Here is a 22,616-nt window from a genome sequence, read left to right as displayed (position 1 = left end):
GTCCGTTAGGGCCGAACCCAACAGTTGTTAGTGTTTGCGGGGTCGCAGGCGGGCTACAAGTTAGGCGCCGCTGAATTGGTCGCGCAGTCTTAATTTTACGGTCGGTTTGCGCCTGTTCAGTGCGAAGGTTCAACGAATGCCTGGCAAACGGAGTAGTGAGAATGAGATCCGGCGGAAGGTTGAGCGATCTCAAGAACAACTACCTGGCTCCGATGCCACGCTCTCGGCAGCGGCGAGGGCGGGAGTGGGACAGGCCGCTGAGGCTACCGCGGGGACCGGAGGCGATGGACATCCTGATCCCGGGTAAGACACTTAATAGGAGGAGGCTCAGGGCCATGCCTCTGGAAGACAAGATAAAGAATCTCGAGAAACTGGAAGAAGGCATGAGGAAAACCGATGTGAGGCGCTTTGGGGCGCGAGTCAACCCTGTGTACCATTAGGAACAAGAAGGCGATCATGGAATGTTGCACCTCTCTAAGGTGCTGTGCATTCCCCGTGAGGTAAACATCAAGAAAGGGGAGACTGAGTTAACCTTTTGTGTCGGGGATCGGACCAGACCATGGAGGGGGCGGCCTTTGATGCTGAAGACCATCCCTAACCATTCCAAAGGCATTACAAGCAGCTGATGGAAGCCACTGGGAAGGGTAACCCACGTAAATTTCATGTGAACAGGGATGGCTTGAGAAGTTTAGAAATCGTTACAGTTTGTGAAATTCGTGGTTAATTTGGGAGGAAGAATAGAAGCTATGTGCCTCAACGGGGCTTCCATGCCAGGGACATGAGCTAGTTTTGGGAGTGCATGCCGTAGTGTACTTTTAGGGAAAACGGCCATCCGGAAGCCTGAGAACAGGATTTTCCTCGTTGTTTTTAGTTTGTTTGTTTGTTTGTGCCCATGCTGCAGGCGACAAAAAAGATAAAACCATGGTTGCTTTATAAAGAGTCTAACCTCACTGTCTTTTGGGGGAAAACAAAACAAAACAAAACAAAAACTTTTCTGGCGATTACATCTCAGAGTATCATTAGTTGCTACCCTCTAATTGAAGCATTCAGGAGTTATTACACCAAGTATATGTTTGACTACTTTACTGACTGTATAGAAAAACAACAACACTTTCATTACTTTGAAAGACTTGGCAACAAGTACAACATTGCTGACACTTTGGTAGTGATAAGGGAGATGATTGATGATATAAAACCAGTCACTCTTACTGAAGCCTAGTGGAAGCTTTGGGACAATGTTGTGAATGATTGTGCATGTTTCCCTAGGAGACGTTAAAAGAAAAATCAGAGTCTCCAAAACAGATGGGCTTTAAATTCATCAATCTGGATGAAAGTGAAATCAATGAGCTACTCCGGTTTCCAGTTTTGGTGGCAATGAGTCTGTAGATGAGAAAGAAGACAAGTCCCCCAAACCAGAGGTAAAGATGAACCTAAGGAAATTGAATGCTGTACTACAACTTACCCTGAGACCTCACTGATGCGGCAATTATTATGGATACTCTCCTGGATCGAAGTTTGGCCTTTAAAGAAGATTTCAGTCAACTGTTGTATGAAAGAGGTGCAAAAGAACCTTCAAAATAAAGAGTTGAAGAAAGAGAAGGAGGACACCTAATAAAGAGGAAGTGTGAGTAAAGGAGATGGATACAGAATGAGTCTGAAGGGGAGTCTTGAGTGTGAATTTTAGCCTGAGCAAGAGTGAATCCTGCCTGACCAGGCGGTGGCGCAGTGGATGGAGCGTCGGACTGGGATGCAGAGGACCCAGGTTCCAGACCCTGAGGTCTCCAGCTTGAGCACGGGCTCATCTGGTTTAAGCAAAGCTTACCAGCTTGGACCCAAGGTCGCTGGCTTGAGCAAGGGGTTACTCGGTCTGCTGAAGGCCCACGGTCAAGGCACATATGAGAAAGCAATCAATGAACAACTAAGGTGTTGCAACAAAAAACTAATGATTGATGCTTCTCATCTCTCCGATCCTGTCTGTCCCAGTCTGTCTCTGTAAAAAAAAAAAAAAAAAAAGAAAAGTCTGAATCCTATTAGGAGGAGGAGCAGATAGAGAGAAAGAGGTTAAGAAGTCTCCCGAGGAAGAGTCTGGACCTTCAAGCAATGGCACTAAGACCACTAGATATGAAGAATCTGCCAAAACCAGGAATGCAAGATTGGACTTTTGGGATCCAGCCGTGGAATTGAATTTGGAAAGAGTTGAAGAAGAGAATCCAGAGGCAGTTTCTTCCAAATAACAATTCCTCTCTTGCCAGCCATCCCCTGTTGCCCCGACATCACCTTCATCATGACCGTGACCATCCTTATAGTCACCAGCCACACATCCATATTATTGTTCAGCAAACATTTATTAAGCCTAAACTGTGTGGGGTCCTGTGCTAAACTTGGGGACATCATCTCAGGATCTAAGGTAAATAAATGATCATTAACAGTGGCCTTTCTTATTAATGTAACAGTATAAAAGATCAGTCTTGATTTATTTTAGTGGACTCTGAATATAAAGGCTTTCTTAGGACCACTTGATCTCATTTATTGAAACTTTTTTTTTTAAATTTAATTTTATTTACTTTTAGAGAGGAGAGAGAGAAAGAGGGAGAGAGAGACAGAGAGAAAGAGAGAGAGGAGAGCGAGACAGAAAGAAGGGGGGAGGAGCTGGAAGCATCAACTCCCATATGTGCCTTGACCAGGCAAACCCAGGGTTTTGAACTGGCGACTTCAGCATTTCCAGGCCGACGCTTTATCCACTGCGCCACCACAGGTCAGGCCTATTGTAACTTTTTTTCAGATTACAAATGGCAATTTTGAGTTTACCTTGGTAGTTGCCATGAGAGTACTTGCTCCTGAAATGCTGACATGGTCTTACATTTTACAAAGCACTTTTTGTTTATTTGCTGTATTAAACCTTGCTTTAGAACTATGACGGTCTTTTAGCCCACCGTTTATCTCCCCCCCCCCCCACACACAAAGCTCAGAGAGGTAAATAACTTGCCTGAATCTGTATAGCTAATGAAGATGCGAGCTAGAATTAGTTATTTAACTACTTTGTCAGACACTTTGCTAGGATGTGCATCACACCTTTGAGAATTTCTAGTCTCAGGGAATGAGACAAGACAGGTGAAAAGATTTAAAATAGAGCTGTGCACTGGCAGCTTGCAGGCCAAATTTGGCTAACGGATGTGTTTTGTTTGACCTGCCCAGTTTAAAACAATTTTGAATTGATTTCCAACCATCCCTTCTGCAACCCCTTTTTGTTTAAGGTACTATTTATGTACAATAAAATTCACCAATTGAAGTGTACAGTTTGTTGAATTTTTTAACGCTGTGTAACTACCACCACAATCAATATACAATAGTTCCCTTAATTTAACAAAGTTTACTTGTGCCCTTGTACAATCAATCCCTTCTTTTGTCCGAGAAATGTCATCATTTAAAAATTAGGATATTAAAAAGCTGGATTAAAAAATTGGAAACCCTGACAACAGCGAACTGCATTCCCCAAGGGCAACCGTCATTGACTTGCTACTTTGCTGATTTGCAGCTCCCCATAGCTGATGTTAAATGTTGCAGCCTAAGTGTATACCAATTGCCTAGGGGAACAGAGGACTGGGATCAACTCTGAGAAAGGCTGCACAGAGCAGCTGGCCTGGAAAGATGAATGAGTTCAAGGGGAGAGCAGCTGGGAGCAAGAGTGCGCTAAAGCAAGGAGGATGAGAAGGAGATCCTGGGCGGAGAGGGTGATGTGGCCGACAGGAAAGCAGCAGAATGTGCCGCACTTGTTTTTGGTGGCGGGATGGGCCTGTATAAAGTGGAAGGGTCTGTGTATGTGTCTTAGTGTTTGTGTGCTTTGCTTTCTGAAGGTTTTGTATACCTAAGAAAACGTCTTTTTATCTGTACATCTCTGGGGATTTTATGCCTTTTTTGTTGTTGGAAAGAGAAGGGGAAAATAGTGTTTTTATTTTTGTAAGAGTTATAGGTCTGCGTACGGTGTTTGGATTGTACGCGTTGTTGGTGAGAGGGCTGTCCAGAGAAAATCCTCCCCCCCCCCCCCCCCCCGCCCCCTCCACTGTCTTGTTCCAGCCAGACTGTCAGGGGCGGGGCCTAGAGCTGCAGGTGGGGGAAGGGGGCGGGGAAGGCGGTTTAAGCCCTCAGTTTCCGCCCCTCCCCTCCCTCCCCCCTCACCCCAGCCAGAGGTTACCTTTGCTGCCGCTGTGCTGTTAAATTACCAGCTACGCCATGGACAGGCTGGGCTCACGGTTTCCTCTGCCAGGCTACCCTCGGCTCTCTGTCCTTATATGCCTCCTGGTGAGTGCCCACGACGTTACCAACCCCCTCAGCCCTAAACCTCCCACCAGGGAACTGAGGGAGGAAGACAGTCTTTACTGCTCTTGGGATTTTGAGCTGGGGGCAAGCAGGAAGGGGACGGCCAGTCAAGTCTCTGGCGGCACCACTCGGTGTCCGGAGATTGTGGTGTGGTTCTGAAGCTGGCCGGCACCCCTTCTTCGCTCTTTGTGAGGAGGGTGAGGAGGGGTGACGGGGCTGTGTTTCACTGCCAGGGTCAGTCTGGTGAGTTCTTGTATACAAGTCACATGGTAGATTCTTTATGTTGAAGTTACCATATTGTTTTTTCTGGGGGCTCTGTTTTCTCATCTCAAGTATCTTACCCTGTTAAGGTGGGAAGTGACTGTTTACCGAGCACCTCCAGTGGTGGAGGTGTTGGAGGGGAAGGGGTGAGGCAGATGCCCAGGTGTCTAGCCGCACTCTGATGATCACTTTTGGGTGATTTCCTTTCTGGCCCTTACTCCTCATCTTAGGGTTGGCTCATTTTAGTGCCTCTTAACCTTTTGGGGTCTAGAGAGTTTCTTGATTTTTTTAATATTATGCATGCATTCAGAATATTCACGGATTCCTTAAAACTAGGTGGATTATAAATTTTGAACAACTAGGTGGTTTCTGAAGCCCCCCACTGCCGTTTCGCTGACTGTAAAGGCAACCATAACCTCTTAGAGGCTATGCAGATACTCCAGGACAAAGGAAAGCAGAATAAAATACAAAACTGAAAGAATACATACAATATTTTAAAAGAATATAAAAATAGAAAGGGCATATAGTAAAAGACATAAATAGGAAAATATTTTAAAAACTTTTAAAGATTATAAATCTTTCCCCACTTATAATGTTCCTGTTAGGATGTGTGTATTTTCTATCAATTTGCATTCTTATACTGTCACTCTCTAATATCCTGCAGGCCATCCTTGGTTCCAAGTTGACCTTTTATGCTTCTCATACTTTATTGATATGGTGCGCAAACATTTCTCAAGCCCATACTCCCTGTGAGAGTTGTAAAGTGCTGGGAATACGGAAGTGAGTGAGACGGAAGAGCACATGTCCCATGGAGGAGACATTTGTAAACAACTGTCTGTATTTCAGTGTGATCAATGAGAAAACAGGAGGATATTTAGCATCAATCCTGCCCTCTAATAGTTGTCAGTAGCATCTCTTCTCCAGTCATGAGAATAAAAGTTGTCTCCAGATATTGCCAGATGTCCCATGGGGGAGGGGTACAAATTTGCCTCGTGAACCATTGGATCAAGTGAAACTGACCGGACCCCACTATAGCGTGCCCATTGCAGTTCCCAGAGTCCCGAATGGGAGGCAGCAGTCTTGGATACAAGTCTTGGTTGTGCCACAGAGTTTCTGAATGTTCTGCCTCAGTTACCTTATCTGTTAAATTAAGGGTTCTTTTAGCTAATACTTGAGAGCATAGCTCTCAGTTTCAGTAGCACAGGTCACATTGCTTTGGATTTAGGCTACCTTTTCCACTAGCCTACCCACAGTGCCTAGCACATGCACATGTGAATGGAGGCGAAATGAACTCCTTAAACATCAAGACATGTAGGAGCTTAGTATTTTGACTCTTAAGTTCATATAAGAGTTGAATACATTTTAGGTGAGTTTATGTTTAATTTTATTAGTTACGTGGCACAGGTACCTGCTGGCTGGAATGCCCCAGATATTCCCGAGGATTGGCTTTGTTTAGGGGACAGGCTGTGCTCCTTTTGTTTGGAGTCTGTGCTAGAAGCCACCTTGGAGTCATGGAATTGAACCCTTACTGTATTCCAGTAGTTTCAGTTCTCTGCTAAAAGCCCTGTTAACAGTGGGTGACCCCAAAGCCTGACCTCCTCCACAAGATTGATAGTCTTACTATTTTGCTGGTGTGTTAATTCACTAGGCTACAAGTATTTATTGAGAGCCTGCTGTGTACCATGAACTGTGCTGGGGTCACAGTGATGAGCAAAGCACTGCCCCTTTCTTTATTGGATTTGTAATTACAGATTATTTTTCCTATCTGGTGTGAACCCATGGCAACTCTGAGATAGGCAGCCCAAGTGTCGTAATCTCCAGTTTCTAGATAAGGTTTATAAGAGAGGAAGTAACTTGTTGAAGGCCATAGGGAGTCAGCAGCACTGGCACTAGGATTTAAATCGTCCTGCGAACACACACACACACACGCACACACATACACACACACACACACACACACTAAAAGCTTCATTGAAAAGTATGTTTGTTTTCTTCTCTTGCATGGTTACTGGTTTAGTTCAGAGGACAGGTATGCTGAATTGGTGGTTTGGTGGAGGTAGTGGGAGGGAATGAGAAACCCAAGCCAGACAGGCCTCTAGGCAAACTGAAGCTAAAGACATGAAAACGCTGCTCAGGCCCTGCCAAGAAGTGGGAGCTGGGACTCAGGCGCTAGCATAAAAGGAGTGGGAGCACAGAGGTTTATTTGAGCAAGGAATGAGCCCTGGGCTGGGACGCAGGAGAAACACGCTCTTGTTCGGCCTGGCTTACGTCACAGGGGGACTCTGCAAGTTGCCTCTGTCCCTGTTAATGACTCCGTTTATATCCCCAAGCAGAGAACACTGGAATGGAAGGTGTTCTCCACTTATTTTCATTTCTTCTCATTTTAAATGTTTATCATTAAAATAGTAAGAAAAATTGTATCTTGAATGCCTTTTCCTCTCACATTGTCACTGCTGATCTTAGGATCCTCAAGTCTTCTTCCCGGATCATTGTAATGGCCTTCTAAGTGGGCTCTCTCTGGTCACTGTCCATCCTCCCTCCTGGTACCTTACTTCCACTACATTATTATGGTGCTACTTAAAAATCTCCAAGAGTACCCTATCACTTGAGTACAAACGCAAAACTCCTGCCCTAACTTCTGTCTTTATAGTTCTAGCTAGTTTTATTTCCTTCTGCTCTCATACCCACAGACTAAGCCCCGTGCTGACTGTGTATCTCATCTATTCCTAAATACCTCTTGAGTTCGTACATGTTATCATTTGCTTAGCATGTCTCCCTCTCCTCTTGTAATCCTACTTATTGCAGACCCAACTTAGATGGCTTCTTCTCTTCCAAGCTGTTTCCTGCTCCCTCAGGTCGAGCCTTCCCCGTGCCCCTCCCTCCCCCACCCCCAGCTCTCTGTCACTAGAACAGATTGTATTGCCTTAGAACTAGGCTACCTTTTCCCCTAGCCTACCCACAGTGCCTGGCACACATACACATGAGTGGAGGTGAAATCAATTCTGTAAACATCATTTGATATAAGAGTGTATCATTCATTATACTCTCCTCAGGATGATAGCAGTTCAGAGGATGCTAGTTGGTGTTATCGCCATAAGAATATATTTCGTGTCATCCAGAATTGAGTCCTAATCCTGGCTTCACCAAATATTAATAAAAGTTGTGTGATTTTGAGCAATGTTCTTGATTTTCAAGCCTCTTTTTTTTTATCATCACCTGCAAAATGCAGAAGGAAATATCTAGACATGAGAACTTTGTCCAAATACGAAAGCTCAGGGTCCCAAGGGGTTATTTTTTGGATGGGGAATGGATATGAAAAATGCTGCCCAGCCTCGGTTCCAGTCTGCTTGAGCCGGCAGATGGTGAATTGTCATGTCACTGCTGACTTGTGCTTTTTCCCACCATTCAGATCCTGACAGCTTCTTTCCTGACATACCCCATGCTCAGGACCCTTAGCCTGCAGCTCCATTCAGCTGTCACTGGCAGCTATGTCTCCGGCACTTACTCCGTCGTCTTTGTCAACTGTCCCAACGAGCAAATTGCCAGAGATATTGCCAGGTATGGTAAAGGGGCTTAGGTGCTGCCCCAGGAGGCTCAGGGAGCTAAGAGGATGTGCCAGAGGGGCCTCTTTGGGGCCCTTCTCTTGCTTCCATCCATCCAGTGATGAGCTACACGGCTCTCTGCTTCGGGTGATATGAAGAACACGGCTAAATGATCTGATGGATCCTGCAGCTAGGCCCGAAGATACCGAGTGGCGCACGGGAGTGCAGAGGGATGTGTGGCTCACCCAAGGTGTTAAGAGAATGGTGGAATCCTACCTGTTGAGATTTTAAATCTCCTAATTCCTGGCCCATCTCTCTTCTTAGAGATAATCTCTTTGCTTAGTTCCAGAGGTGCTCACTATGGCAGGTGAGGCAGAGGAAGGGTGACCATTCCAAATACAGGGGGCCCTCAGACTTTGACAGTCTTGACATACGACGTTTCGAATTTACTCCCATAACAATTTTACACAATTGAAATGTGAGTGTTCGGCTCACGCCAATAGCGCCGTACCTACAGACTACGTGGGCAAATTAGTGGGGTTGCGCAGTGGAAGAATATGCAGTACAGTGTGCAGGGCAGTGTATTTATGTTCTTTTCCTCCTTTGTCTGGGGCTTAGTTGTGTTTTCATGTTCTAGACTGTGATTTTACAACAGTGTTAAGATAGGTAAGTGACTTAGGCTGGGGTATGTTTCGACTTACACCAAAATTCTGGTTATGTTACTGTTGTAGGAATGGAACTGTGTCGTAACCTGAGGGCCCCCTGTATTGAGAAAATCTCTAGAAGCAGCTATGGTATGGTGGAAGGAACACTGGACTTGTAAGCAGATCAGGGTTTGAATCTTTGCTCTACCACTTCCTGTGTTACCTTGGGCAAGTTGCTTTTCTTCGCTAAGCATTAGTTTTCTGAATTATGAAAGAGGATAATGTCACCTTCCTCACAGGATTGTGAGGATTAGATGATACGAAATATGTACAGTCCTTACCCCACTAACTTGAATGTAGTAGGCGCTCAATAAATGTGGTATCTAAATTCCCCCCCCTTCATTTTTTTAATAGATGCAGCTTTGCAGAGGGTCATTGGGGCTGGAGGGTAATGGATTTGGCTACTTACTCCCTTTCTTCTTGCTTCACAACTCAGCATTCTTGAAGTTAATGATAGAATAGGTTATAGTGTTTTGAAATGCTGAGTCTAGTCTTTGCGAGCACACAGCCTCCAAATTGTTGGTCACAGGCTAACCTTACATTTGATTCCATCTTTCTTTCCTCCAACCAGAATGTGTATTTCCCCCTTATTAACATTACCTTTGGATAACAGCTCTTATCTAAAATATAACCATAGTATTTAGCAGCTAGGAACTGAAATCCCTCCTGATGCTTCTCGTATACCCAGGGTCTATATTGACCTGTCTTTTCTCTGGACCCCTGGATCAGCCTCTCTGGCCGCTGCCAAGGAACAACTTCAGCTGATACCCGTGAGGTTTGGTGTTGGGAGGAAAGTGATTCTAATGCCTGGATTCTAACTGGTTGAAAAGCCAGCTCAGGTGAATGGATTAGTAGCAGCTTGGAGAGAGTTCTCTGTTATCTTCTTGTATCTAAGGTTGTTGTTGAGAAGTCAGGTGTTTATCGGAGTCATTCTTTGTAGGTAATACTTATTCTCTCTGAAAATTTTTTGGCTTTTCTCTTTATCTTAATGTGCAGCTTTAATTTGTGAAATCTTCTCTCTCTATTCTTTCTGTGTCTTTTTCTTGAAACACATATTAGATGTTGAATATGTTCTCCATGACTAAAATGTTTACATTTTTCTGTCCTTTATTCTGCATACTGGGAGAATTTTTTAGCCCATTCTTCTCTCTTATTTGTGTTTTATTTGTATCTGTTTCGCTGTTCAGCCCTTCTGTTGAGTTTTTTGTCTAAACAATTACAGTTTTCCTTTTCAAGGTTTCTAATTATTCTTTCATAACCAACTACTCATGTTTCATACATGTCTGATCTTGTTATAATCTGATTTTATTTTATAGATGCAATAACCTTGTCTTACATTTCTATAGATATTAATGATACTTATTTTTAATTCTTTCTAGCTTTATTGAGATAGAATTTACATATAACATTGTGTACATTTAATGTGTACAAATGATGATTTGCTATATTATATATAGCAAAATGGTCACCACACTAAGGTTAGTTAACATGTCTGTCACCCCACACAGTTAGTTACATTTTGAGGGGGTGAGAAACTTTAAGATCTACTCTTAGCAACTTTCAAATATACATAATTATACTTACTTTAAAATCTTGGTTTTGAATGTTCTATTAATTGATTCTCTTATGGAAAGTTTTTGTCTCGATATTGACTTTCCTCAAATACTGTGATTCTTACAGTAACCTCTCTTGTCTTTTTAGCTGTGCTTGTGGGAGGTGCAGGAACACTTGCAAGGAATTGGTATTAGCAGCCCTGTTTTCAGTGTGAGTGTGGTTTGGGGGGACATTCTACAGAGCGGGGTGCCCTCGTACTTGGGCATGAATTCTCTCTTACATCTTTGGCTGTCACCAGCTCCTAGGGCATTGTTCCCTCCCGCCCCCAGTGCCTAAACTTACTGCTCCTTCCTGAGAAAAACAGCCCATTATTTCTGCCTGGGCCTTGGGAGGTTTGGGGCGTGCACCTGCTCCTGCCTGAGGTATTCCAGCCATTCACCTTGATGGCCTCCCAGGTCCTGCCTGTTCTGGTTCCCGTGGCCTCCAGATGCAGACTGTTGCTCTCCTCTCTGTGGGGCAGCCCTCTGCGTGCTCCCTTGCGTGTCTCAGGGCTGCCTGTTATTTTGGGGGCTTCTTTATAGTTGCTGGTACATAAAGCGTTCTCCTTCCTGTGTTCTGACATGGCTGAGTAGTGTATTTGGTCCACAAAGTTGAACTGAAAGTCCGAAGGGGAGTCTTTAGTTGTGTGGCTATGGCGCAGTGGATTGTTTTTCTAGAGGCTTAACTCCCACCTTCAGAACCAATAAAGTGTAATTTCCCAGCAAACGATTGAGTGAGCAAGACTTGGAGCAGTTGTTTAAACAAGGTTGTGCCATGCGCTTCTCCTCATGGTCAGGAATTGATTTAGCTCCTGGAACTTTGCAAGGGAGCGAGGGCGGTGACAATGCCACATTAACATGGAGCCTTAAATAGAGAGCACTGTTTAGCCTGGTACTCAAGGGAAGAGAAAGTAGGTCAGTTCTCTTGGCAACAGCTGGAGGAAGGAGGGATCAGTGAGCAGGACTCAAATGGGGTTTATTTGGCAAAGGCCAAGCACTTCAGAGATGAGAGACCAGCTTCCTCAGCTGTCTGAGACCTGAGAAAGGTTTGTCAGGGCCTGCCAGATTCTGAGGGCTTGAGGTTTTGATGTTTGGGAACACTTCTGTGCATCAGTCACTTGGTGACTTGATTGTGCTCCTGTTTCTTTTTTTTTTTTGCATTTTTCTGAAGCTGGAAACAGGGAGAGACAGTCAGACAGACTCCCGCATGCGCCCGACCGGGATCCACCCGGCACGCCCACCATGGGGCGACGCTCTGCCCACCAGGGGGCGATGCTCTGCCCATCCTGGGCGTCGCCATGTTGCGACCAGAGCCACTCTAGCGCCTGGGGCGGAGGCCACAGAGCCGTCCCCAGCGCCCGGGCCATCTTTGCTCCAATGGAGCCTTGGCTGCGGGAGGGGAAGAGAGAGACAGAGAGGAAGGCGCAGTGGAGGGGTGGAGAAGCAAATGGGCGCTTCTCCTGTGTGCCCTGGCCGGGAATCGAACCCAGGTCCTCCGCACGCTAGGCCGACGCTCTACCGCTGAGCCAACCGGCCAGGGCCTGTGCTCCTGTTTCTATCACACCTGTACTAGTTCAAGCCCCTTTTACTGTGTTTACCAGGGCGCTGCACAGGAATCCGAGATTATCAGACCAGAAATTCCAACCTGTGCTCGGTCAAAAACAAAAATCTTAGAGGTCTGCAATGGTGATGATGTGCTTTTTGGGCTATAAAAGTAACTTTTACCAAAAAAAAGTGAAAGGGGCCTTTATTTGCCAAAGACAAACACAAGTTATGATGCTTTCTCTGCTCTTCCTTGGACTTGTGTGGGTGTAGATACTCATGTGTGGTCACATGGGTATCTATAGATCAGAAGCACTGGGTGCGTCCAGGGCGTGTCTGTGAGATACAAACAGAAGTGGCGCAGTAAGGGAGTTCTTGGGTGGAAGGGCTGGAGGCTCCTGGTGAACTGTCTTCTCATTGTATCGCCAGAGAGTCGGGTGGGATGAAGGGGACCAGCCCCTCTTGGATAGGTGCTTGAACACTTACTCCTGGAATGAGAACTTGCAATAAGGTAACAGCCATCCTACCGCAGACAGGTGTGGAACCAGATCTTCTCGTCCAGAGGTAATTCCCATTCCCCAGGAAGACTGGGCCTGTCCTTAAAACTGCCAGCAGGGGCACTGCAAATGGTTATCTAGTTGCCAGGAACTCCTGTCCCCTGTCCCCTCTCATGGGGTCCTGGATACTTGCCCCAGTGACTGTCACTCTCTGCTTTAGGTCTGTATTGGATAAGAAGCTGGCTGGCTCTGTGAACATCCTGCCCAAGGCCTCCTCACTGTGAGTTTTGCTGTGGCCAGTGGAGGGTGTGGGAGCGCTGGTCAGGTCCGACTGGTGGAAGGGGTACTGCACTAATGGGGAGTCGTGAAAGAACAGCTCAGAGGCATTTAATTAATCAACACTGCACTGTTAATTTGTATTCAAAGGAAATTAACCAGTGGATTTATGTCATCTATGAACAAAAGCAAAAATGTGCAGTGTATACAGAAAGGAGGCAAAAACCTACGGTTTAGGAACAGCGGATCTTGTTTGCACATTCTTTGTTTAAATCAATTAGTTTGCTGTCAGCGGAGAAGCCAGACTGGGCATTCCCTCCCTGAATAAGCCAACTAGGGATGTCAGAGAAAATAACTCCCTTTGCTTTTTGATTTTTTTGGGAAACCGAGTCAGGCATGTGTGACAGGCTGTTTCTGTGCCTTGTCCATCTTTGCTGTCATTAACACCTTCATTTTTGTTAAGCCTGGTCTGCACCCCTGCTCTCCTCAGAATGTTTTCCTGCCCCACTGCTGGTTGTGCAGGGTTTGCCTTGTGCCTTAATCGCTCTGATCAGCCTGTTTCTCATCTCCTTCCCCCCCTGGGGAGAGAGAGAGAATGAGGGAATGGCAGGGGGTAGGTGGGGGGGAATAATATCTACTCTGAAGGTCAAAACAGTAGAAGGCTATATAGTGACAACCCCTCCACCTGCCGACCCTGTCATTGCCTCAGTGGCTGACGTCATCTGTTGCTGTGGCTTCTAGATTTGGCTCTGCTTTAGATTCCTGAGCTCCATGGGAGGTCTACTCTGTCAGTCTCCCTGATGGTGGTGCTTGGGTCTCTGAAGTTCTGAAAAGTTGTATAGGTGATTCCCATAAAGCCAGTCTGGGAACCAGTGCTTGGGACCCAGAATAGAATTTTAGCCTGGCATTCCCTTCACATGGCCTGTAATTGATCCTTTTCCCCCAGCTCTGTGAGACAGGGCCAGTGCCTAGGTCATCTTAGGCTTGCCCTGGGTCAATGCAGATATTTTCAGGCCAAATTTCATTGCCTTCCCTTCATGTGATGTTGTTCTCATACTCTTTTTTGAACATCATCGCTGCCTTTGGATTTGTTTCCATACCTTGGAAGGCTCACTTCTTTCTTGAAGTCTCCTGTGCTTGTATTTAACCTTTCACGGGCACTCGGCTTTGAGAATCAGTGATAAAAGCTTCACCATTCCAGAGGACGGGGTGGGGCCTGGAAACCATCAGTATAGACTGTTAAAGGAGCCAGAGACACCAGTTTGGAGGAGAGAAAACAGGAGTTTCTGCAGGGCTCTCCTGAGCTGCCTCTTCATGTGGAAGCTGAGAAAACAACCAGGTGGCAGACGTTGGCACGCCACAAGAAAAGCCACCTTACGTGGAAACCTTTAAGGTAGATGGACTTCTTCAAGAGATAGTGAGCCTCTCACGTCCAGGAACGTTCGGGCAGATGCTAGAAGCCTGCGTTCCAGTGGCTGGACAAGGTGACCTGTAGTGCTTCGCCTAACTCTCTAGACTTTTTTATATGGGCTTGGAAAGATTTTAGCATTTCTGCCTCAGTGAGTCACCTAACTGGGCCAGGTGTGACATCTCACTGAGCTGGTTGTGAGCATCATAGTTTGGTTTTGTCTTCTCCAGGTTCTTCTGGAACGGAGAAATAGAAGAAGCCACTGAGATCCTGTTGGTGAGTGAGGATGGGGGTGGTGATAGGCCTTGCTGGGAGAAGAATGAGACCAAGTTCCAAGAGTTTTCCCAGGTTCCAGTGAGAAATGAGCAGAGATCAACAGATCAAGGTTCTTGCCCACATAGATGGCGTGAGTTTATTTGTGAGCTAGTGACAGGGCCTGGTGACCTGGAGGGAATGCCTTCTTTTTTTTTTTTTTTTTTCTGTATTTTTCTGAAGCCGGAAACGGGGCGAGACAGTCAGACAGACTCCCGCATGCGCCCGACCGGGATCCACCCGGCACGCCCACCAGGGGGCGACGCTCTGCCCACCAGGGGGCGTCGCTCTGTTGAGACCAGAGCCACTCTAGCGCCTGGGGCAGAGGCCGAGGAGCCATCCCCAGCACCCGGCCCATCTTTGCTCCAATGGAGCCTTGGCTGCGGGAGGGGAAGAGAGAGACAGAGAGGAAGGAGGGGGGGGTGGAGAAGCAGATGGGCGCCTCTCCTGTGTGCCCTGGTCAGGAATCGAACCCGGGACTTCTGCACGCCAGGCTGACGCTCTACCACTGAGCCAACCGGCCAGGGCCTGGAGGGAATGCTTTCTTAATGGCCAGATGAGTGAGCAGCAAGCTGCAGGGCTGTGCTGAGGTCCTGAAGCAGTGTTTTGTTTTTCTTTTACAGTTAATAAAGACAAAGACTTCCAAGGTCCACGTGCTGTCCAGCTATGTCAGGTAATGCTGGCGTCTCTTCTCAGCCAGGAGTGTGCTATGGACTAAGGGAATGAACTTGAGAAGCAGGAAACCTAGTCACCAGCCCTCCTGTGACCCCAAACATGTGCCTGTCCCTCAGACTCTCCGTATGTCAAATGAGGCTAGAATGAGTTCGTTTCAACCAGCGGTTCTCAAAGGCTAGTCTCAGGGTCCCTGTACACTTCTAAAGATTATTGAGGACCCAAAAGAGCTTTGTTTATGTGAGTTATATCAAAGTTACTGTATTAGAAATTAAAATGAGAAATTAAAAAAATTTAAATTATAAAACCATTGATATTAATGTTGTAAATAATGCATTTTTATGGAGAGTAACTTTATCCCCCCCCCACTACCACCATCAAAAAAAAGTGAGAAGAAGAGCATTGTTTTACATTTTTGCAAAATCGGGCTGAATAAGAACCATCTTTAAGTTTTGGGACACTTTTAAAGCTCATGGTGATAAATTCAAGTTTTCCAAACTTCTGATTTTTGCTTGAAAACATAAGTTTTTTACTGGCAGCAAATGATTTAAATTGTCTTTATTTGAATGATGGACTCACTTTATTCATATATGGGGAAATGTCTACCTAATTCTCAAATCTGAGTAACCGTAGTTTGTAAAAATGACAAAGTATGCTAACTCAGGCTTTAAAATGCTGTTCCATGAAAAAGTCTAGTTATAGCTTGTGACCCAAAAAATCAGACAAGTTTGAGACAACATTGCATTTAGGCATACAGCAGAAGTACTTTATGTCTACTTCCATTTTGTCACATAGTACTAAAAAGATGCACTCAAGGGTCAAAATTTAATAAAAATAGTTATTTTTACCACTTTGTCGAGGATGTCTTTAGGTGAATTTGACTTTTTGCGAATGCAGGGGCACTCATGGTGAAGAATGCAATGTCAGCCAGCCCAGTTTGGTGCGGTGGCATTGACACATGCGAGCGAGCGTGCCAGCAGCTTCAAGCACCATTGCCTTTGCACCAGTAGTGCAAATGTCAACATAATGAAAAGATAAATAACAAATTAGTATTATTATGAAATAGTTTTGGCCGCATGGACCTCCTGAAAGAATCTTGGCGTTCCCCAGGGACCAGTGGACCTTACTTGGAGAACCACTGATTTAAAGCCTAACCATTCAAAGTGTGGTTTTGGAGTAACTGGCATCGCCTGGAAGCTTGCTAGAACTGCAGAGTCTCATGCTCACCCTAAACATATTGAACCGAACTGCAGATTCGGGTGAGCCCCAGGTGATTCCGTGCCTGTTCAGAGCTTGAGAGCACTGGTCTGAACTAGTGATTCTTGATGCTGCCTAATACTGTTATCACTTGAAGATGTTTTTCAAATGACCAGTTTAGGCCCCACTTCAGGTGTTGACTTCACTCATCTGGAATGGGAACCAAATATATTCTTCAGAAGCACCAGATTGACTCTGATGTGCAGCTAGGGATGAAAGTTACCTATCTGGATGATAAAACCCCTTTCCTTCACTTCCACCAGGAGTCTGTGAATATATGGCTACCCCCTGGTCTCAGATCTAGTGGTAGAGAAGCCCTGGGTTACCACCTTAGCAGAGGTGTGGGAGTAAAGCACCTTTGGTAGAACCAGCACTACCAAGAAATTGCAGCTGAACTGGTGAGGGACAGCTTCAGGGTCAGAATGGTGAACCTCAGAGCTTGACCTTCAGGGTCAAGCCCTGGCTTCTGTGCTTGCTGGTTGTAGCCTGAGTGCATGTGGATTAAACTTTCTGTGGCTTGGTTGCCCCGCCCATAAAAGGGGGGTCATACGAGTGCCTGGGGATGAACTTACGTGAAGTAGACACATAAAGGGCTGCGTCAGTGACAGCTGTGACTGCTAACATGTTACAGATGTCTTATTCTCTGTGTCTGAATACTTTATGTCTGCTTATAAAGACACATACACTGGGCCAGTTGTTCACGAAACAAGAAAATTCATAATCCTGGAGCACTGGATAAAATGACCCAGCTCATTCCAAATGTTAAGCACCTGTACACGTGTCCTGATAATTAGGCATGCTGTCTCATAGAACTTGACAGTGCCGCATTTGGCAGAAAGGAAGCAGAGGATTGTTACTTCATTTTGAAAGATGGGAACTGAAATCCAAGGTCTCAGTTTCTTCAGTCTGGAAAATGAAGAAAACCTGCATTGTGTGGCAAGGGTGAGGTGAAAGAAAGGGGAGAAGGGAGAGAGATTCCTGTGGGTTTGGATGGTCAAGGAAGAGTCCTTGGAAAAGGTCAGTGGTTGAGTTTGGCCTTGAGGGATAGAGAGGCTTTTGTATGATGAACAGGAGCAGGGAGAACTTTCTGGGTGAAGGAGAGAATACAGAGGTGGGGGCGGGCGTGTGGGAAGGCACAGTGATGAGTGGGATAGTGATAAAGACAGTGGCTAACCTTGAGTGAATTAATACAGACTTGGGATAGGAGACAACTGAGTGAATATGCACAAAATACTAAATGGTCAAGTTCTATGCAAATATAAGGTGTTCTTATCGGTAATTTTTTTTTAATTTTGAAATTAAATTTTGGTGTGCCAGGTAAGAGTTTATCTACCTTGTCTCATTTAACCCTCAGCTACCCAGTCCCGTAGATGCTATTTCACCCTCTTGTAGGCCTTTAGAGAAATTGATCTGTCCACAGTGACCTAGCAAGTAAGGGACAGACTTAGAATTTGAATCCGTGTCTGTGAGACGCTAAAGCCATCTGGCCCAAGTCACCACTTATAGACAGATGGAAAACCTAGGCTCAGGGGTGGTGGGTTCTGGAGCTGGACATGTGGGCTGCAGCAGAGTGGGCTGGACAGGTGAGGCTGGCCCGGGCGTCTTACCTCCTGGGCTGAACCTAATCATAGCCACTCACAGGATTCTCTTTCTTTCCAAAGGTTGGTGCATCCTTTTGAAATCCCAGAGCTCTTCAGTCTCCCCATGGACCAAGGAGATGTGCACTATTTAAAGTGGCTGGAGGACAGCATGGAGGACTGAGTGGAGGAGGCTTTCGGTGGACCCTGCTGGCTGCCTCTAGCCTTCAGCAGCTGCTTGCAGTCTGGGGAAGGGCGGCCTCCTTCTGCCTCCTAGCATCTCTGGTTCGAGTTTTTGTCAGCAAGGAGGAGCTGTGGAACTTGTGGAGGCTGACGGTCCAAGGCTCCTGAGGCTAGAAGAGGAGGCTGGGCTAGTCAGGCAAGCAAGAACCCAATGGATCTTGTCTCTGAGGGCTTCATGCTTGAAGGTGGCCAGGGAGTGGGAGGGCAAGGATGGTTGTATCTGAGGGACAAGGGGGGCTGGCCATGAGGGTGAGGCCTGTCATCGTCCTCAGCAGTCAGCGGGCCTACCTCGGGTGTCCAGGGTGGAATTACTCTGCTGGTTCTGAAGAGGAACAGACCTGATGATCTCTGTACCTAGAAGTGTGTGGGATGAAGGCGCCCTCTAGAGGAACTGACAGCTACTTACTTTAATCAGACGGACGGATGGTGAATGGTAATTTCAGGGACAAGCAGGGTTCTTTCCCCTAGTTAAGGATGCTTTTGCTCTTCCTGAGTCCTGAGAAGTGGGCCTGGGGACGGGCTTCAGGAGTGTGTGCAGGACTGGGGGATACCAGCACTTCGACCAGCCTCATGTGGTGGGAATAGGTCTCCGCTCTTTCCTAGCCTGAATATGACATCAGAGGATTCTGGTGCCTTGCTCGGTGGAGACATAGGTTCTGAGCCCGCTCTACTAACCTTTTTGCTTGAGCATTGAAACCGAGCGTCCTAAAGTAGAAGAGCCCTGGGAACTTGCAGACCAGTGTTTGTCAGACTTGTCCCACAGAGCCCCTGGGCTTGACAGGTGTGGGGACTGCCTCCCACCCATCCATACTTCAGCCAGTGCAGCTGGACTCTTACTACTGTTGTGTATTGTGAGATTGGGGGTGTGAGGCTTTTTAAGTTTTGTTAAAAGTTGGTTAAGGGACAAGGGAACTACACTGAGGTCCCGAAAGGGGGTGGCGTGTTGAGTACCAAGGCTGCTCGCTCTGCCTGCTCATCGGGTCCCACGTGGCAGAGGGCGGAGGAGCCCGTGGGGTCTCTGGTCTCGCTTACCCTGGTGCCCCTCTGGGAATCTGTCACCGGTGGCTGCACTCTGCAGAGCCCGTGGCCGTTTGGGTGAGGGTCCACAGACATGGCGGCCTGCACCTTTCTTCACAGAGGGAGCAGCTGTGGGAGGGCTAGTGCTGGGCTCAGTGCTGACACCTGCTGTGCTGCTTGCACCTCAGCTCCTCCGATTATAACATGGGGGCGGATCTCTAAGGGCCCTCTGTGAAGCCTTTGTAGGGTGTGTGGGGAAGTTAATGTAAAGACTAAATGTGAGGTTGAAGTCCTTGTAGCGACTTCAGGCTGAGGTCCTTCCAAATGTCCAGATAATTCTTATTGGATAGGCAGCGGGGATTGTGGCGGCTGCCTCAGGAGAGGAACAAAGAGAGTGACAATGTCCCTTACAACAGATGTTTCTGATACATGAACTCTACTGAAAATGGACTGGGGACCCCAAATGGACTACTTATATTGCTTTCAGGATAAAGTCCAATTTCTTGGTCTGGCTTTTAAGGCCCTTCATAACCTTGTCCTAACTCACTTTCTCCATCTTCACCTACCTCTCCTCTCCTAGTCTGGCAGGCGGTTGGCTCCATAGGCTGTGTGACGTTCCTGCATTCAGGCCATCCGCCGTGTGGTGTGCCCTCCCTTCTGCGTGAATGCTTACAAACGCAGCCGTGCCTTTGCAAGGCCTGGCTCCCGGCCAGGAGGAATGGCTCTGGCCCTGGTGTCCCTGTCAGCCTGGTGCGTCCCAGGCAGCCTTGTGCTCTAGACAGAGCTACTCGAGGGCAGGGGCCCCTCTGAAGCTATTTTATCTCATAGTAAATATTTCCCAAATTGATGTTTCAAGAATTGGAGTAACTAGAGCTTTTTCTGTAATCCACAGTTACTTTCTAATTTATGGAATTGGCAGAATTTTTTTTTCCTTGAACTTGATTAAAGTGGGACTAATCCCAGAAGAGGTCTTTCTGGCTGTGGCCTCTACTGGGTCATTTTCTGCCTTGACTGTGCGTTGAAAACTTTCTTGGTGGCCTTTCCTTGGCTCCGTGACTCTTCCAGGGAATGGAAGAGGAAAGGACAGAGCACCAGCTCTCCCTGCCAGGCACTGTTCTAAGTTCTCAACATTCTTGGGCCCTTACAGTTCAGTGGTCTTGTTTTGTGATGAAGCCACAGATCAGACACTTAAAAGAAGAGGCAGCTAGGCTCTGAACCCAAGCCTCTGATGCTAACCTGCTGCTCTTTCTGTCTCTCAAAGCGGTTGCAGAATATACTTTTGTAAACCAAAGACCCAGAGAGCCTGCCGTAGCCTACTTTAAAGTAGGAATACTTAGTTCTTAAACCATCTGTGTGGTGAGCTGGTCTGGCGCTTAAAAATATATTGCATTGTTTACTTTGCCCCACAGATCTGGAGGTTGGTGACAGGCTCTTCCTTCTATGGACGAGGACAGTTAGAGGGGTTCAGTGACCTGTAAGGTCTGCACGAGTCTGACACGCCTCGTTTGGCCACTATTCCACACTGCCCTCCCAGCACGGTGCGGAAGGGACTGGGCCAGGACTAAACTGTTTTCCAGGTGGGAACCCTTCCTAGCATTTCTAAAGGAATGTGTGTTTTTTGAATCTGGAATCTCCAGAAAAATCAGTTGAGGAAATGAAAAAAAAAGCATTAATATTATCGTGAATACTAAAGCTTAAAAGCATAGAGCTGTTACTTATTTGAAGGAATCCATCTTCATCAAATAAAAAATAAGACCTGACCTGTGGCGCAGTGAATATAGCATCAACCTGGAATGCTGAGGTCGCCAGTTCGAATCCCTGGGCTTGCCTGGTCATGGCACATATAGGAAGCAACTACTATGAGTAGATGCTTCCTGCTTCTCCCCCCTCTTTCTCCCTCTCCCTCTTTTTCTTTCTTTCTCTCCCCCCTTCTCCAAAAATCAATAAAATAAATAAATAAATAATATATAAAACAAGAGCAAGAAACACTAGCATGCTGAGTTGAAGGTGAAAAGACCCAGGACTGGAGCACGTAGGAGAGAAATGGTCAGTCTAATCGGTCTCGCTTGTGATTGTTAAGTCGTAAGTGTGTATCTGTAGCTCTGTGAGCTGCAAACCGTGAGTTATTCTTGCAGATAAAGTAAGTTCATACACAGTATACTTTGTTCAGATCCTGTGAGTGGTGTTCCAAGTTATAAGCTTTGGAAGCAAAATAAATTAATTTGGCAATCTGATCTGTGCTTCTCGTCCTGTTAACCTTGCTAGGATCTTTGAATGTCATGTTATTTGAATACTATGCGATAATATTCCCTGGCGTTTCCAGTGTTTGTTCCCTCCAGGCTCTCGTTCTTTATTAGTACAGTATTCCTATTAAAATTTTTGCAGATATCTATAATAAGGAAAGAGTATGAAGAACGAAATATTTTAAGAATAACTTAATAATTTAGGTAATTTCTGAGAAGTCTGATTTCTTGCTCCTAAATTCCAAAGGTTAATATTTGTTGTAGATTTGTAAACACTAATCCAGGCTGCAAAGAACCAGACCTTGTCCAGCCTGGGGAGGCCACTGTCCTCAGGAGGGTCTATTTAGCTGTATTGTAGAACTTGGACTAGAACCTAGGTCTTCTGACACTGTATGCCATTCACTTTCATTCCATTCTATTGATTTCAGCCCACAAAACAATCACCACCCACCCACCCCACTCCCAGCTCCAGCTGTGGTTTTGTTCCAGATGCAGTTAAAAGGTTGAAACCAAAGGAATGGTAGATAAAAGTGGGAGCCATGCTTAATGAAGACTAGTCAGACAGATAGGGACAGAGATGAGAAGTGTCAACTCTAGTTGCAGCACCTTAGTTGTTCATTGATTGCTTTCTCATATGTGTCTTAAACAGGGGGGTCCCGTTGAGCCAGTGACCCCTTGCTCAATCCAGTGTGGCCTTGGGCTCAAGCCAGTGACCATGGGGTCATGTCTATGACCCCACACTCGAGCTGGTGAGCCACACTCAGCTGATGAGCTAGTTTCAAGCCTGGGTCCTCAGCGTCCCTGGCCAATGCTCTAGCCACTGTGCAACCCCTGGTCAAGCTGGTTAATGAAGACTTTTAAAGGTAGACATGAATACTTAGGGGGATTAACAGGCTACACTTAACCCGAAACTACAGAATTTAGTTAAACCCTCGGCCTTCACCTCCCTATAGCTTTTTCCTACCCCCTCATCTATTTTTCTCTAAGCTGCCCAGATGTAGTTTATTTGAAGTAATAACCCATCGTATTTATATGTGCACGGGCTTCCTGTCCGCACCCAGGGACTGAGCCCAGCAGGGGTTTTCTCTGCCACGTGAAGGGTGGAGACTGAACTAAAGGACTGACCAAAGCGGTACAGGTTCTAACCAGCGCCACG

General features: G+C 46.3%; 1 protein-coding gene across 4 annotated transcripts; it reads left to right on the top strand.

The window, feature by feature from the left end:
- Nucleotides 1-6: 6 nt before the first annotated feature.
- LOC136394315 (protein CutA homolog) lies at nucleotides 7-21,711 on the top strand. 4 transcript variants are annotated; one of them, XM_066367302.1, is made up of 6 exons: nucleotides 310-500; nucleotides 7,988-8,136; nucleotides 12,676-12,735; nucleotides 14,370-14,415; nucleotides 15,075-15,124; nucleotides 18,042-21,710. In XM_066367302.1, exons 1-6 carry the CDS (start codon nucleotides 462-464, stop codon nucleotides 18,139-18,141), a joined length of 444 nt encoding a protein of 147 aa, XP_066223399.1. In that variant the 5' UTR covers nucleotides 310-461; the 3' UTR covers nucleotides 18,142-21,710. The 4 variants fall into 4 exon arrangements, with proteins under 4 accessions (XP_066223400.1, XP_066223399.1, XP_066223397.1 ...); XM_066367300.1 differs by lacking the exon at nucleotides 310-500 and adding an exon at nucleotides 512-2,407 and having other exon boundaries at nucleotides 18,042-21,711; XM_066367301.1 differs by lacking the exon at nucleotides 310-500 and adding an exon at nucleotides 4,171-4,299.
- Nucleotides 21,712-22,616: the final 905 nt, after the last annotated feature.

This window comes from Saccopteryx leptura, chromosome 2, assembly GCF_036850995.1.
Source record: "Saccopteryx leptura isolate mSacLep1 chromosome 2, mSacLep1_pri_phased_curated, whole genome shotgun sequence".
In the NCBI taxonomy this organism is placed as follows: Eukaryota; Metazoa; Chordata; class Mammalia; order Chiroptera; family Emballonuridae; genus Saccopteryx; species Saccopteryx leptura.
This window is presented reverse-complemented; position numbering and strand designations above follow the sequence as displayed.

What these genes read in the sequence shown, in the direction of transcription:
- LOC136394315 (XM_066367300.1), top strand. Translation starts at nt 2,285, where the DNA reads ATGACCGTGACCATCCTTATAGTCACCAGCCACACATCCATATTATTG. An exon ending in ACATCATCTCAGGATCTAAG is followed by an intron (nt 2,408 to 7,987) that starts GTAAATAAATGA and finishes CCCACCATTCAG; the next exon opens with ATCCTGACAGCTTCTTTCCT. An exon ending in GTGCTGTCCAGCTATGTCAG is followed by an intron (nt 15,125 to 18,041) that starts GTAATGCTGGCG and finishes TTCTTTCCAAAG; the next exon opens with GTTGGTGCATCCTTTTGAAA.